This window comes from Prionailurus bengalensis, chromosome C1 (genome assembly GCF_016509475.1).
Source record: "Prionailurus bengalensis isolate Pbe53 chromosome C1, Fcat_Pben_1.1_paternal_pri, whole genome shotgun sequence".
NCBI lineage: Eukaryota > Metazoa > Chordata > Mammalia > Carnivora > Felidae > Prionailurus > Prionailurus bengalensis.
This window is the reverse complement of record NC_057345.1, coordinates 21,606,307-21,623,905: the sequence shown is the minus strand read 5'-3', so window position 1 is coordinate 21,623,905 and position 17,599 is coordinate 21,606,307. Positions and strand designations below refer to the sequence as shown.

At 41.5% G+C, this 17,599-nt stretch overlaps 1 protein-coding gene across 3 annotated transcripts in view; it reads right to left on the bottom strand.

Annotated features, from left to right (window-relative positions):
• YTHDF2 (YTH N6-methyladenosine RNA binding protein 2) overlaps window positions 1-17,172 on the bottom strand; it is a 34,599-nt gene extending 17,427 nt beyond the window's left edge. The window contains exons 1-4 of one of the 3 annotated variants that reach the window (XM_043574256.1): window positions 16,787-17,172; window positions 16,259-16,283; window positions 15,565-15,644; window positions 11,004-12,590 (exon numbers count right to left, since the gene is read on the bottom strand). In XM_043574256.1, the coding sequence (XP_043430191.1) occupies window positions 11,004-12,590; window positions 15,565-15,644; window positions 16,259-16,283; window positions 16,787-16,813 (1,719 nt within the window). In that variant the 5' untranslated portion in view covers window positions 16,814-17,172. Of the gene's footprint in view, window positions 1-11,003; window positions 12,591-13,989; window positions 14,180-15,564; window positions 15,645-16,258; window positions 16,284-16,786 lie in introns of those variants that run through there. The other 2 variants (XM_043574257.1, XM_043574258.1) reach the window with 2 other exon arrangements.
• Between the last annotated feature and the right edge of the window lie 427 nt (window positions 17,173-17,599).

Genomic DNA, 17,599 nt, shown 5'->3' with positions numbered 1-17,599 from the left:
GGAGGAGCAAAGAGACAAAAGAATCTGAAGCAGGCTCCAGGCTCTGAGCTGTCAGCACAGAGCCCGATGCAGGGCTCAAACCCACAAACCATGAGACCATGACCTGGGCTGAAGTCGGACGGTTAACCAATTGAGCCACCCAGGTGTCTCCAAAGTTATTCTTTTTTGTGCTTCAGTGTCTTTATCTGCAGAATCAGATAGCTGTACCTACCTCATAATAATTAAATGAAAACTTACAAATATGTAAATTAATCAGGACAGATGTATGCTTGATATTGTATAGTGTTCAATTTCAGCCATTGTTTTTATTACCAATATTCTTAAATAATCTTAAACTCTTTCATGCCTTTAGCTATACTGAGGTCTATAAATACAAATTTCCATCAACAGTTTTCTCTCCTGAGCTCCAGACCCTACCATTACCTTACTGCCCCCCACATGTACCCCAAACACTATTTCCAACAACCAACACATCTCCAAACCCTAACCTTAACCTGGTGTTCATCCTATATTCTCTATTTTTTTTTTTTTTTTTTTGCAGTAACTACTCAGCAAACAGGTCAACATTCTTCAAATCCACCTTTCCATCCTTATTGGGTCTTCTTCCAAACTATTATAAAAGCCTCTGATTTGGTCTTTGAGTCACCTACACCTATCATATAATAGATGAGTTTACATAAGGTCTAAACTAAGTTTCCATTTCTCTATTTGTACATATAGGATATTGCCTCCCAGGGTTGGCATGAGCATTAGAAGACTATGAAAGTGGCTAACAAAGGCAGTGCTCAATAAGTAGTTCACCCTTCTGATCATCCAAACTAACTCCACATTAACTATCATCCCTTACAATCCAACTAACTATAAAATAAAAATCCAAAGCCCTTCCAATATACTATTGGGCTCAACCAACCTCTCCAGCTTTATCACTTATTCTTTTCCACATTAGACTTCTCATTACTCTGAGAACATAAACTAAGCATTCATGAGATCATGTTTATAAACACGATGTCTCCTCTTCCTAGAATGTCTTTCTTCCTACTTCTCTACCTGGCAAACTCCATATACCACATAATGGTCATGGTCTTTGGAGGATAGAGGCTTCTGTGTCTATTCAAGTGTAGTTCCAACATTTTCATTTATCATTTATTAAGACAAAAATGAAACAAAAACAGGGGTGCCTGAGCAGCTCAGTCAGTTAAGCGTCCAACTTCAGCTCAGGTCATGATCTCACGGTTTGTGAGTTCGAGCCCCACATCAGGCTCTGTGCTGACAGCTCAGAGCCTGGAGCCTGCTTCAATTTCTGTGTCTCCTTCTCTTTCTGCCCCTCCCTCACTCATGCTCTCTCAAAAATGAACATTAAAAAGAAAAAAATGAAACAAAAACATGTCAGAACTTCACAAGTTCATCAATGATTTGAGTAACTTCTCTGCCAAACTGGATAATAATTTTCAAATTCTGGAAGAGTATTTCCTCAAATTCTTTGTGTTATTCGAAATATGTCAGAGCTACAGACATGACATGCTTAATTTAATCTGCATTCGTATTTTCTCTATCACTGTAAGGCTAGACAACTTAAAAAAAACAAGCCCTGATATGTATATATAGCATTTCCCAATTTCCATGGTGTAAGTAATATGGCATATTTCAAGCTACCAATGTTGACACCCCTGAATGTGGGGTTGAGATGTGCAATTGCACAGTATCATATATTGATACAACAGATGTAAATAACCTCAAGAATGATAGATTTGAGTATTAGTTTGAATAGTAACAGTGGCATTCTAAGTTTATGTTGTTTAATTTTAATTTTTATTATAAACCAGTTTATAATGCATTTAATGTAAATACAAAGGCATTTAGGGGCGCCTGGGTGGCTCAGTCGGTTAAGCATCTGACTCCGACTCAGGTCATGATCTCACGGCTCGTGAGTTCGAGCCCCGCGTCGGGCTCTATGCTGATGGCTCAGAGCTTGGAGCCTGCTTCGGATTCTGTGTCTCCCTCTCTCTCTCTGCCCCTTCCCTGATTGTGCTCGCTCACTCTCTCTCTCTTTCAAAAATAAACATTATGGGGCGCCTGGGTGGCTCAGTTGGTTGAGCGTCTGACTTCAGCTCAGGTTATGATCTCACGGCTGGTGAGTTCAACCCCCACGTTGGGCTCTGTGCTGACAGCTCAGAGCCTGGAACCTGCTTCGGATTCTGTGCCTCCCTCTCTCTCTGCCCCAACCCACTCACACTCTCTCTCAAAAATAAACATTAAAAATTTTTTTTAATACAAAGGCATTTAATCTTTTAATATAATGTATTTAAAATTTTATGTCATTTAATAACGACTTTGTTTTTTTTAATGTTTATTTATTTTTGAGAGAGACAGCACATGAGTGGGGGAGAGGCAGAGAGAGGGAGGAACAAAAGATTCGAAGCGGGCTCCACACTGATAGCACAGAGCCCAACGTGGGGCTCGAACTCGCGCACCGTGAGATCGCGACCTGAGCCGGAGTCAGACGCTTAGCTGACTGAGCCACCCAGGAGCCCCAATAATGACTTTTTAAAAACTAATGTTTAACAGCCAGCTTACAAAAATTCTTGAAAGCTAAATTTAACTTACAATTAGCCAGCCCCAGCACATCACTGACCTAACTGAAATATCAATTCCACCATTTATTAAGCTATGAGACCTTACATAAATAACCTCTTTGAGCCTCTTCCTCAGCTAAAATGACAATATACTAAACTTTTATGTGCACTATGTGCCAAGAACTGTGCTATCATCTGAGTGCTTATTACTCATTCTATTTGACATGGTTCAAATGCTATTTCCAAACACCTGGGTGGCTCAGTTAAGCATCCAACTCTTGATTTCGGCTCAAGTCATGATCTCACATTTGTGAGATAAAGCCCCACGTTGAGTTCTGCACTGGGCATGGAGCTGCTTGAGATTCTCTCCCCCTCTGCCCCACTCCCCCACTCATACTCTATCATGCTCTATCTAAAATAAAAAGTTATTTTCTCTATGAAGCCTTCCTTAATTTCCCTCATTTATCACTCTCTTCAGAAAGCTATTTTTTCATTCCTCTACTATAGCTAATATCCCATATTTTATCCATTCTGTTGTCCTCCTAACAACACTGTCTGGTCCTAAAGCAAAGATGGTGCCTTGTTTATCAATTAACACAAATATTTGCTCAAAGAGATCCAAATTCAGTGTCATCTATTCTCTTCTAGTGCTCCTCTAAGAAAGCTGCGGAAAGGCATTTTATCTATCCACAAAGTAAGGAAGGTGATGAGTAACACAAACAGAATTTCTTCAACCCTTTCGGCAAAGACAGATAAACTTATCTGCAAAACAGAAGTAGACATAAATGGCCTTAGAATTTTACAAAAAGTTCAGGTTTGCTACCCCATTAAAACAGGGTGCCTGGCATCTGAAGAGGCGATTTAAGCCAGTGGTGGAGCAGGGAAATACTAAATGGAAAAGACCAATACACCATGGGTATTTATTCATATTTATTTAATACGAAAACGTATTTGGCTAAAGTGATATTTTCTTTCTTTTATGTCACAAGTTTTACTTACATATGTTAAATTTTTTTCTAAAGTTAAAAATGGAGGGGCGCCTGGGTGGCTCAGTCGCTTAAGCATATGACTTCAGCTCAGGTCACACATGACCTCTTGGGTTCGGGAGTTCAAGTCCCATGGCGGGCTCTATGCTGACAGATACCTCAGAGCATGGAGCCTGTTTCTGATTCAGTGCCTCCCTTTCCCTTTGTCCCTCCCCCACTTGTGCACGCGCGCGTGCTCTCTCACAAAAATAAACATTTAAATAAATAATAATAAAATAAAGTTAAAAATGGAGCAGGGCGTCTGGCTGGCTCAGTAGGTGGAGCACATGACTCTTGATCTCGGGGTCATGAGTCTGAGTCCCACGTGGGGTGCAGAGATTACTAAAAAAAAACAACTTTAAAAAAAATTTTTTTTAAATAAAAAGAAAAGAATATGGAGCCAAGGTTGCTTGCTTCAAATATTTCCCAAGGGATTAAATGCCCAAATCAAAGAATTAGGGAGGAAAAAGATGGCCACAAAGAAAAAAAAAAAAAAAACTTCCTTATAAAGACAAGCATTACTTGCACCAACACCACAGGAAAACTACTTTTAAGAAAAAGGAAACAGGGCCATCTGAGTGGCTCAGTTGGTTGAACGACCAACTTCGGCCTAGGTCATGATCTCATGGTTCACGGGTTTGAGCCCCACATCAGGCTCGCTGCTGTCGGCCTGTCAGCACAGAGCCCACTTCTGTCTCCCTCTCTCTGCCCCTCCCCTGCTTGCACCCTTCAAAAAATAATATTAAAAAAAAAAAAAAGAAAGAAATATGTCTCTTAAACAATCACTTCTATATTTTTTTTAGTAAGTCTTCAGTATGTGGGCGCCTGGGTGACTCAGTAGGCTAAGCGTCCGATTCTTGATTTCAGCTTAGGTCACGATTTCACGGTTGTGGGTTCGAGCCCCACTTGGGGCTCTGCACTGTGTGTGAGGCCTGATTAGGATTCTCTCACTCCCTTTCTCTCTGCTCCTCCCCAGCACATACACACTCTCTCTCAAAAAAGTAAAAATAAACTTAAAATTCAAAAAAAAAAAAGGGCTTTAGTATGTTTTAGGGGCACCTGGGTGGCTCTGTCGGTTAAGTGTCCCACTCTTGATTTCGGTTCATGGTGGTGAGATCGAGCCCCATGTTTCCACTCTGGGCGTGGAGCCTCTTTAAGATTCCCTCTCCCTCTCTGACTGCCCCTCCCCCTCACACACACATATGAACACTCTAAAAAAACCCAAAAACTTAAAAAAAAAAAAAAGTCCTGGAGTGCCTGGGAGGTTCAATCGATTAAGTGTCTGCGTTAGGCTCAAGTCATCTCACCGTGGTTCATGGGTTTAAGCCCCTCATCAGGCTCTGCTGACAGTGCAGAGCATGCTTCTGATGCTGCCTCCCTCTTTCTCTCTGCCCCTCCCTCACTCTCTCTAAAAAACAAACATTAGGGGCGCCTGGATAGGTCAGTAAGTTAAGTGTCAAACCTCAGCTCAGGTCATGATCTCGTGGTTCATGAGTTCTCGCCCTGCGCTGGGCTCTGTGCTAACAGCTCAGAGCCTGGAGCCTGCTTCAGATTCTGTCTCCCCCTCTCTCCCTGCCCCTCCCCTGCTCGTGCGGTCTCTCTCTCTCTCTCTCAAAATTAAACATAAAAAAAATTTAATAAAAAAAATAAACATTAAAAAGTTTATAAAAAATAAACCTTTAGTATTGTTTTAGATAACTTTTTCATTAATACTAATACAGTAACTATATTAAAAGACAACCACCCACATACCTTATCTGTGCTAAGATTTACTGGAAATCTGCCAATCTTTTCTGTCATTCATGTCCTTCTAGCCTTAAGACCTTTATTCTTTTTATAAGTAATAAGTTATTTAGGTCAAAAATTATAGAACAGAAATAACCTTCCTAAAAAGACCTGTTTAGGAGCATCAATTCCTCTCCGTGAATTTCACACGTTATCTTGGGCTGGCTAACCTTACCCTGGGTTTATCTGGTTAGACTATTCCACATATAAACTTTCTTTACAATGTATCTAATTAAAGTTCTTTTGGTCTCTTCTTGAAACCCTCTTGTGACTAAGAACTCCATTTTTAGAAAGTTCTCCCTTTTATTTACAAAACTCTTCCTATAACCTCTATCCATTGGTTCTGGTGCTGTTTTCTGGCTTGGAGAATAAACCTACAAAGTTGTTGTGGGATTTTGTTTGTCTGTTTGTTTGTTTAAGTAAGCAACATAAGGCTTGAACTCATGACCCTGAGATGAGGAGTCACATGCTCTACCAACTGAGCCAGGCACCCCTAAACCTACTGGTCTTAAAAGTATTTGATTACACTTATCATATTCCCCTTCCAAATCATCTCTTCTAAGCACACTAAGGCATCTGATGAGAAATACGATAATGTGTATGAAACACATCACTGGAAAAAGTAAGCTGCTAGTATTTAGTAATGGCATCTATTTCCATATACTCGTTCACCTTTACTTCTACAAGCTCCCCATTGCCTTCCATGCAAAGCTAACATCAAGGAGAGCATGGGCTGGTATATGGAATTGTTGCATCACTATGCTGTACACCTGAAACTAATACAACACTGTACATGACCTGGAATTAAAATAAAAACTTAAGAAAAAAGTAACATCAATGAGTTTCTGATTGAAATTAGGTCTTATTCTTTCTTTTAAACTCTAGAATTTAAGCCAACTTTGTACCTGACTCAGTAAGTTCCTTCTATATCAAACTAACTGCATAAACATTTCATTCAACTTCCTTTTCCTCATCTCCAACAAACTTCCATTGTAGGGAAACCCACTCCACAAATACCAATTAGACTAGCTCTTGGACTGTACAGGACTTCTTGTTCCAAGTTATTATCTATACAGTGTCACAGACGTGAGCTGTCCTGAATCTGTGTTCATTCTTCCCCAAACATCTCTGGCAACCTTCTATACATCTTTGAAGGCTCAGCTCAAAAGTCACCTCTTCCAGGATTCTTCTGGGACCAATCCACCTATATACCCCAGGCTGGGTTAGACAATCGTCAAGCTTCCAAATTGGCATTCTGCGCATATCTTGAGAAAAATACTGTTTTGTACAGTTACCTGTCATGAGTATAAGGCTCCCTGACAACACACTCCTGCTTTCTCAGTAATATCTAGCACAGAGTAAAAAATTGTTCAAAGAAAAGGCAAATAGCTTCATCTCAATTCTTAAGCAGCATAATGAATCTTAAATATATCCAAACACATTCCAAGTCACTATTTTTAGGTCTTCTGCTTGAAAATAGGAATAACTCTAGAGGTATTTAAGAAATCCTACTATTTTTATTTAATAACAATGAAATTTTTAAAAATACATACCTTGAGCCATTGTCACTATAATCACATCTTCTCTAGATCTATTTCTCTCCCATTAGCTTTCCAATTATTCAGAAAAATCATTTACCCAAGTGCCTGATTAAATCTCACACGAGGCCAGGCTTTAAAACTTTTTTTTTTTAAGTTTATTTATTTTTTTTTAATTTTTTTTTTCAACGTTTATTTATTTTTGGGACAGAGAGAGACAAAGCATGAACGGGGGAGGGGCAGAGAGAGAGGGAGACACAGAATCCGAAACAGGCTCCAGGCTCTGAGCCATCAGCCCAGAGCCCGACGCGGGGCTCGAACTCACGGACCGCGAGACCGTGACCTGGCTGAAGTCGGACGCTTAACCGACTGCGCCACCCAGGCGCCCCAGTTTATTTATTTTTGAGACAAAACGAAGACAGAAAATCCCAAGCAGGCTCCGTGCTATCAGCACAGAGCTTGATACTGGGCTTGAACTCAAGAACTGTAAGATTATGACCTGAGCTGAAGTCAAGAGTCAGACGCTTAACAGACTGAGCCACCTAGGCACCCCAGGCGCTAGGCTTTAAGAAAATTATGCAGTCCTTGTTCCCCTCTACTCTTCCTACTTTTACCTACAGTTGAAAGACTAGACATACAAGACAAATATTAAACTATTATGAAGCTTATAAAAAAACATTATCGCTTATGCAAGGAGTAACTCTCCCTTTATGCCAGACTATTCTAAAGTTGAAATAAAGAAGTTAACTCACTGTTGTCTTCTTTTGACAGTGATTCTTTCAAAATTTTCAAAAAGAAAAAGCCCCATACAGCAATATACAGCACAGCCAAGACCTTCAAAGAGCATACACCCTTTGACCCAACAATAACACTAAAGGACAGGTGTAAATCAGTATTTATATCATGGATGTTCACTGCAGTGTTATTTCAGCTGGAAAAAATATAAAGACGCTGACAAATCTAACAATTAAGGATTGGAAAATTATAATACACCTATGATAGAGTATTATGAAGCCATCAAAAGTGATGTCACAGAAGAATATTAAACAATTAAGGAAAAGTTCTAAATAACTGCAGAAAGCAGATTACAAAATAGTATCTGAAGTATACAAAATAAACAACACATGGAAAATGTCACTAAAAGCTGCTCAAGTTTCAAGCCATAGATCCAGTGCTTGAAGTTTCTAAGATACTACTGAAGTAGATCATGGAACAGAACAAGTCAGTAATACTAGGCAAAAATGGCTATAGTTCTGCTTCAGTGTGTTCTGCCAAGATACATGCCCAATCATGGAACTTTAGAATAGCTGTGACATCATCTTCAGGATGAAGCTTAAGTATTTCTCTACTTATTGAGTTACCATGCCCATCTGGCACGATTTTTTGCAATCTTGTAAATAACACAAAGGTGCACAAACACCCTAGCTAAAGGAGTCTACTGCCTCAATGAGCTATCAGTTTCACTCTCATGAAACTTGTTTTGTATTGGAAGCCTAATAAAGCCTGGCTTTGGAGTCAGTTATGTAAGGATGTTAAGGATAACAGCGGGCAAGAGAAGGCAATACTGACTGAAATGGTAACTGGGTTTAGAAGCAATCATAGGGACCTTCCTGAAACCCCAGCAATCTCTTCTCACAAAAGGTAAACTAAAAAGTAATCTCACACAAGTATAATCGAAGCTTTTTTTTGTTTGTTTTTACTTTTGGTGGTTTGTTCACTAGCCTGAGAACAATTAGTATACTCATTCATCAAAAGTCTTTATGGAATAGCTTTAAGACTGATCCATTAATCGGCTAAACAAAGACGCTAAACCTTGATTATTATTACTCACTGTGAAAACACCCCAACACTGGTCAATTCCAATTTGTGAATCTTACGCCTCCTTATGAAGTTCAATTATTATTCACTGAACCACTCAAGTGAATTTAATACAAATACAAACCTGATTGAAAGGTTACATAAATTAACAGCCCTTAAATTTGCTACTTCATTTTTATTTTTTTTAATGTTTAAGAAAGAAAAAGCATGTGCAAGCAAGGAGAGGGGCAAAGAGAGGGAGAGAGAGAATGCCAAGCAGGCTCCACACGATCAGTGCAGAGCCTGACCTGGGGCTCAATACCACCCCCACAAACCTCAAGATCATGACTTGAGTCAGATGCTCAACTGACTGGGGTCACCCAGGCACCCCTGCTACTTCATTTTTAAACCCAAGCTTCTCCACTAGTTCTAACACCTACAGGTTGATCTTATTATCTATGCTGTACATTCCTGAAAACATTGAAATCTTTGCTTTCCTACTTTTTAAAATATTTTTTTTTGAGAGAGAGCATACACATGAGGGGGGGGGGGCAGAGCGCAAGGGGGACAGAGGATCTGAAGCGGGCTCTCTGCTGACAGTGGAGAGCCTGATGTGGGGCTCTCTCACAAACCGTGAGATATCCTGACCTGAAGTTGGACACTTAACCGACTGAGCCACATAGGTGCCCCTGCCTTCCTATTTTTAATCACAAGATGTAGACAGAACGTGCAGGTATATGCAAGCAGATTTATAATACGGGATTGATATTATGCATGTTTTGAGTGGTTAAACTAAGCACCTGAATGGCCCTCACATTCAATAATCTGCTGTGTCAATACATGATGCTTAAAAGGCCTCCCCTTCCTTGTTCCTCTAGATTCAGAAGTCAGTTCAAACATCTTTTGAGCCTTTCACATGTCTAGCAAAACTAATCAGTAAACTATCTTTCTACAAGATGAGGGCAGGTTTTAAGTTACACTGTTAAAGTTTGGGGAAGGGAAGAGAATTTAAAGGACAAAAAAAGGAGTGGGTTTTTTTCTGACAGGCAACTTTTCAGTAATGTGGCTCTATATCCCCAATACTTTTAGCATCACTGACAAGCATATCTCCATTTTTAATTCAACTGCACACACTAGAATGGCAACCATCCTACTTCAGTTGAACAACCATGCCCCTGATTCTTAGGTGTTATGGAGAAGGAGAATCTAACCAAAGAGCCATCCTCCCAGTGCTCAAAAGTTTTTACAGAGATATAACAAGTACCTCAGATCCTAGATCAAATATATAAAATCCCTAGGAATTCATCACAAACATAAAAAAATATATTTACATAAGTTTATTAGGTTTTATTTTACATTTGAACCTGACCACTTAGAATTCTCCCAATCATTAATAATCTTTAAAAAGAAACTTCTCTTTACCCACAATAATCTTTTCACCTACTTCCAACATTTAAATATGTCTAAATCCTAGATAACGTATGCTCTGCCCCAACCAGTACTTTATCATTCTCTACCATCTTAAAGTTTACATTCACTCAAAACACACAGACCAAGCATTACCAACACTTTCCAGTAAATTCCAACATTTTAGTTTGGACCTATTCTCCATGATTCTGCCCAAGACTCACTTGTTACAGAGAAACAAGAGAAGATTACTCCTCAGGAATACAGGAGAATTTTAAGAGCAGAAGACCAGCTTTTTCTAATCATGTTTTCAAAGTTTTATATAATAAACATTACTTTTCCAATGGGAAAAAGGTTTGGGAAAAAACAATTAAGTAGAACACTAAGGATAGGAATAAGGAAGAAAGTTCTGAAAAATACACTAATACTGCCGATTGTCAAAGGCAAGCAGAAAGTGATGTCAGGGCTGGTGACACACTAACTCTGATTTAACCACTGTACCCAAGTTAGGCCAAAAGTTAATTACAACATAATTTTTACCTTTTCTCTGCCATATTACAGCCTCAATCTTTTCCTACTTTCATTTCCATGGTTCTATCACTTCAATTATGCTCTCTGCATTTCTTTTGGCCTTATTCACCTCTTTTGCATCATTTAAATTCAGTTTCTCTACAGTTTCTGCTTTCCATTAATTTAAGCCCACATTTCTATACACTGTCAAACAGTAACACCAATTATACTTCCACAAAGGCTTGAACTGTTAAGTGATACGCTTGTTACTTACAGAGCTTTTATTAACCATTCAGTATAATAACTCTCCTGTTCCCTCTTGTACATTTTTCCTTCTCTAAAAGTCTTAATAATGGTAAACCGGTTACCTTTTTAACACTTTCTTCTTCCTCTTGGCGTTTCTCATAGTGTGAGAAGTCATCAAAAATCGAAGTGGTGTGCTTGTAGCTGGCTATGATTTTCAACACCTGCTTAGCCTTTTCCAGAGGCACTTCCTGAGTGTCCCTGGAGTTGGTCACTGGTTTATTCTCGTTGTTCTCTAGGCGAATGTGTCGCAGTTGGCTATTGGGAACGTCCTTCACAAAAATCCACCTGACGTCAAAACGACCCTTCCATTTGTCCTGGGACCACACACCTGCACATGTGTTGTAGTCCACAGCAGATTTCATTTCTGCAACGCCACAGAAGTGTCCACTGCCGTTGACACTGAAAAGTAAGTAAACGGGGCCTTTCCCGTTCATGGAGCGATAAGCAGCATCCAGTCTCTTGTTACCGTGCTCTGTGCTGCACCAGATATTATACTTAATGGAACGGTGGATATCGTCCTCAGAGTAGCTCTTAATGATGAAAACCCGGCCATGTTTCAGATTCCAGTCAAAATCCTTGGGGTTATAGTTATTAATAGACCGCAGCTTCTCCAACACTGGGTGAGGTTCTGAAGGAGTAGATCCAGATCCGGCCTGAGACGGTCCTACTCCATTACCATCCACCCCATTATGACCGAACCCACTGCCACGGTTCCGAGGTGCTACCCAGCGGGTTGGCTGAGTTGCTTGTTGCTGGACTGAGAGCTGGGCAGGCTGAGGTGGAGGTGGGGGCAATGGCTGTGTCTGTTGCCCAACTGATGCCTGAGCCACTGGTGGGCTATTGTTAGCCTGCTGACCTACAGGCTGGGGAGACCCCTGGGTTGGCTGTTGACCTAAATTCTGAACCAAAGCCTGTGAGGGGGCTTTTGCCACAGGACCCTTGTTATCCCAAGTTCCAATATCCATGTTATGCTTTATTGGGGGTGGTGGAAGACTTGACCCTGCAATGCCATTCTTGGTCTTCAACTTAGGCTGCTGTTTCGCAGGCTTGCTAGCAATATCAGCCCAAGACGCTGGTTTTGGAGGAGCAATAGTAGCTGGAGGCAAACTATTGGAAGCCACGATGTTACCAGTAATGGACCCACTACCAACTGCAGAGCCTACAACTTTTGGAACATTGCTTGCAACTTCTGTGCTACCCAACTTCAGCGCTGCCATCCCTTGGTCTATAGTATTCATGCCAGGAGCCTTATTGAGGGTCTCACTGGCAAAAGCTGACTGTCCATCAATCATGGCTCCACCTAAGGAGCTAGGTGCATAAGCATAATTGCTACTATATCCAGAGCTTTGAGTAGACTGTCCCTGAGAACTGTTATTTCCCCAAGCTGAGAAGTCAATCCCACTGGGAAAGAAATTAAAACCATGTTGACCAAGAAATGGAGTGCTACCTAGGGCTCCTGGTTGTCCAAACATTGCATCTGGTAGGAAGTGAGGCTCTCCGTTGCTCAGCTGTCCATAAGAAGTTAGATAGGGCATGGCTGTATCACCCCCAGTAGACCAAGCAGCTTCACCCAATGAATAGGAGAAGCCAATGGAGGGACTGTAGTAACTGGGTAAGTAGGAATCTGACATGGCAGTATATGCATTATTCTGTGGAAGGAAAAAAACAAAACAAACAGGCAAATCACAACTAAACACAAAAATTAATAAAACAACAATCAAGACATTTCCTCTCCCAATTATTCATACAACTCAAATTCAACTAAAAAACCAAATGACCACCTCAGGTGGTCTCTTCCCACAAACTTGCTGGAATTTTTACACTGTAAGAGATTTTGGTTTAACAAGTGAAATGTTTAAACACTTCAAGTTAAAGTGACATACAGTGATGTGGACCTTAACTTAAGCACTATCATTCAGTGAAGGGAAAACCCAGCATCTCATCAACAGTATTAATGACAGTATTAATAACAGTTCTACAGAACTGTTGAGATGATGCTTCTACTAAAAACCGTTATCTCTGGATTTCAGGAGTGGGAATTTTGACACATCAGGAGTGTTCCTAAGAGTTTTCTATCAAAACCATACAATAGATAAAACAACACAAAAAGAACTGGAAATTACAGGTTCTATCCCAAAAATCTGTGTTGCCATTCCTCAACCATAATCCAAGGTTCATTACACCTAGTTTACATTGCCAGCCTCTTGGCAAACCATTTGGGAACATCAACAAATGCCACTATTTAATTATAACCTGGAAAGGAAATGTACAGTGAATTCCAGAGTTTAAAACTAGAAAAACCTTGCTACCTGTTGTACTTCACCTATAAAATTATTGGCTGTAAGCTCAAATGCACACCTAACTTTTCCATTAAAAACAGAATTCCAAAAACATGGTAAAGTTTGACTCTTTAAAAAAAAGAATTATCCTAAAGAATTTCCCAGAAATATAAACTTATATTCAACTAGTCTCCACACTGGAAGACAGATTACACTGTAAAAACATCATTCTTGATCTTACTTTAGTTTATGAACAGTATCTTAACTTTTCTATAAATGCTAGAATTCACAGACTAGTCCTGTGAGAAGCTGGAGATACAAAAAATTGGTCTCTGTAAATATAGATACAGCTCAATTCAAAATAGAGTACTTTACCCTAACTTGAAAATAACTCTAGTACAAGAGTACACTTATCTTGATGAGCACGGAGAAATTTATAAAATTGTCGAACCACTGTATTATATACCTGATACTAATATAACACTGTATGTTAACTACACTAGAATTAAAATAATAGCTCTGGTACATAAGAATCCATTAACTAGTGAATAGAGAATTTTACTCTCAAGAGACTTGGATGACCATAACTATGTTAGGCCTTAAGTTTCTATTCCCAAAGCCAAAAGTACTTCTCCTAGCCAAACGTATCTCTTTAAAATTAAATGTTTCGACTAATGTGGCCTGATAAAATGGTGCTTTTCTCTGCCAAAATTTTCCTTAAAAAAAAAAAAAAAAAAAAGGAAAGGACGCTAAGCCTTTTCACACATACCCTCAAGTTTAAGAGAAGTCTATTTTTCTCGAAGACAGTATTAAAATTTAACAGACTCAAATCCATTATGAGTAAGAAATTCAGTCTATAACCAATGGATTAAGCCTGAAGGATTATTCCAACATTAAGGCGATGAATAATGGTTAAAAAGCAGATGAATTACTCTTGACGATTAACTACAAAGGACAAAGATTCTCAGGTTATCCATCTATTTAACTATGATTTCTATTCCCCTCCCCCCAAAAATTGTTTTAAGACATTTAAGCTTTAGCTTACTTGAGAAATAAAAAGCATGCACTTAATATCACACATTATGCCATTATATAGCTGAATGCCTACACCTGAACTGGCAGGTTCCCACATGTCCCTGAGCTCAAAAATCTGAACTACACATTATTTCACAAGAACTACCTAGAATTATGTTTCCAAATGCTCCCACTCTCCCTGTTATAATGATTATGTAAGGAAACTACTTCAATAGCAGGAATCTATTAATAGTTCATTCCTCTACTTCCTTTCCCATTTTTCCTGATTAACTGGTTGATTTCTGAAAACTTTTCCCAATCCCTTGCTTAAGTGGTTTCTACACTCTCAATGCAGAAAATTTTACATAAGAGATCTAAAAGTTTTATGTAAGAATTAGGCCCAAATACAGGCATGCACCAATATTTCAAGTTACTCAAGACTTGTATCTATCGTACAGCATCTGTTAAATGCCCCATAAGCTTTTTCATCTTTTAGGGTATTTTAGATGGGTTACTGTCAGTTTTCCTTTTGGCTTATTAATTTGTGGATTTATAGACATTAGCTACAACCCAAAATACTAATTTAAAAGAACTGATAAATCAAAGCAGTTTCTATATGCACAAGTCTTGTCAATGTATGAACTTACATGGAGCTAGAAGACATAAAAACAGATTACATCTAAAACATCAGAAGACAGATAACATGTCAAAAACCTTAATCATTCTCGATCTTCATTTGTGTGTGCCGAAGTGTTTTATCTTCCTTTAACTCCATTTTAGAAATCCTATAGCTCCCATAAGCGAGAAACCAGCGGTGTACAAAGTTGATCTCTACAGATACATTTCAACTTGAAAAACGAATACCTAAGTCTAAAAGTTAGGATAATCTAAGAACCCACTAACTAGTGACCAGATGAAAGGGAAGAGACCAGTTCTGCAGCACTGAATAAAGTTCAGGTGATTTTACATTAGTTTTTCCCATCACATATGAATCCAGTTTTCCTAAAAGAAAAAGGTTTTGGGGGTAAAAAGTCAGAATATTTAAACTGGAAAGTATTCTTCAGTTTTCCACTGTTACATTTTTGGTAAGGAGAACTATTAACAGTGCTGTCAGTATACCGTGAAGTGTTATCAGTCAGTCTCAGAATGTTTGCTGGCAACAGAAATGAGAATCTTAACACGGTCTGCAACATTTGTAATAACTCTTCTTACAACACATTGAGTGGTATTAAGAAAGCCAACCCCTGAAAATCATATTTACTGACAGGGCAGAGAAAGAATATGGTTTACTACACCCTTTGATCAGGCATGTAAATGGTTAACTACTCACGGGCCTTGCCTGTGGACTCAAGTAAGGTTCAAAATCATCATCATTTAATCCATCCTTTTGATGTACAGATCCATTTTGTACTAAAGGGAAAAAAATTCAAATAAATTACAGAAATGTCTTAGTCGTACCACCTACCTCCCAAATTAGTCAAATATATTCTAACCAGAGAAAAACCTTACTAAACAGAGCAAGTAAGTGTGACTTTCAAACGGATAAAGACGAGAGTGACTGCTGAGCAATAATAATCAATGAAAATGTCTCCCTCCACCCAGAGCAAGTTGATCTAAAAAGGTCATTTTATTGGCTCCTCTGGATTTCAATTCCCTCCCGCTTCCCCTCCCCCACCACATGTGAGTACTTCCAGAGTGTGATCCACGAGGATGAAAAACAAAGGCCTTCTAAGACCTACAGGAAACTAAGGACCTGGGACATTTCAAAACCGAATCCACCCCCACCCTTAATGAATTACTCCTTGTTCACTGAGAAGCTGTTCGCCAGCTGCAAGAACACACGGAAAGGGTCAAATACTTAAGCGTGAGGCACCTGCGAACTAAGCGGCTTCCGAAAGGTCCTCTCCCTGGGGCGCCTCCCGGAGACCCCGCCCCCACTGCTCAGCGTCCCCCCCCCACCCCTTACCCCCCACCCCCCCACCCCCCACCCCCCAGCCCAGAGCTACCGGCAGAACTGGGCTCACCTTTGTTTCCTTGACCTTTTGGTCTCTGCGGGCGAAGGAAACGTCGCCGAGCAGCAAGTCGTCCGAGGAAGAAATGGAAAAGAAAAGACAAATTAAAGCCGGGCCCGAGAAGGGAATAAAGGAGCAGGCCTGAGGGGAGGCGTCAAGAATGGTGGTGAGGGGGAGGCTGAAAATGGGAGGCGGGGAAAAGCGCAGGCCGGCGGGGCCCGCTGAGAGAAAGCGGGGGACGCGCCAGAAACAACGCGAGCAGACTAGGGCTTCAAGGAAGGGGAAGGAAACAAGAAAAGAGGCCTGCTGAGAAGAGGGAAGGCGGCGCGGCCGGTGGGCTCCGAGGCCCAGGGAGAAGCGGGAGAAGCGGGGAGTACGGGCTGAGGGCGAGGCGCTGGGTGCGGCCGGCCTGAGAGGCCCGAAACCCGGCCCGCGAGAGGCGCCGCCTCTGCTCGGCCCGACCGGGGGCGGCGGGCCCGGGCCTAGTCGGACTACCTCTCGCCTCACACAATGGCCGAGGCATGCGGGCCGGGCCTGTACCTGCTCCAAGAGGCTGCTGGCCGACATGGCTCTCGGATCCTCACGGGTGGCGACAGCTGTGGACTCTCGTCAGGGCGGCGGCGGCGGCGGATCAGCCCTGGCGGCGGGAGCAGGCGGCGCGGCGGCGGCTTTTGTCCCTGACACTCGGGGGCCTCGGCGGACGCAGCGGAGACACAGCGCGCGGCTCGGGCTCCGGCTCCGACTCGGCGACGCTCTAGCCCGAGAACTCAACGCCCGTCTCTATGCCTTTACGCGCGCGCCCGCCCCTCGCAGCCGAAATAAGAGCGCCGAGCGGCGGAGGCGAACGGCGCGCGCGGCGCGACGCTGACTCTCACATTCACTCACCCACGCGGAAGGGGCCCGGCGCGAAGCACCCCGGGAAGGAAGAGGCGGGGTGCAGCGCCCCCTGGTGGTCTGGAGGAGCGGAAGCGGCGAGTGCGGCCTCCCCGCCCCCACCGCCTCAGGATTGGGGCCTGTAGGAAGGTGGGGGCTGCCAGGGTCGTGCCGCGAGGTTTTGACTAACACCTGGATAGAGTAGTTTTTAGCTTGAGAAAACCCACAAAAGCCTGTTTTCTCAAAAAGCGACCCCCGGAGCGCCAGAGACCTCAAAATAAACCAGCCTCCCAGCTGCAAATGGCACCCCACCCCCATGTGGGAGGGAACCCTGAGAGGGGTCACAGCCCCCAGGGAAACTTAATGGGGGCCCTGCCCAGAGAAAGACACGCCGCCACCACTACCACCAGGGACCTGATTATCCTCCTCTGTTGGACTTCAAAAAGAGTGCCCAAAGACTAAAACATCCACAAAAAAAAT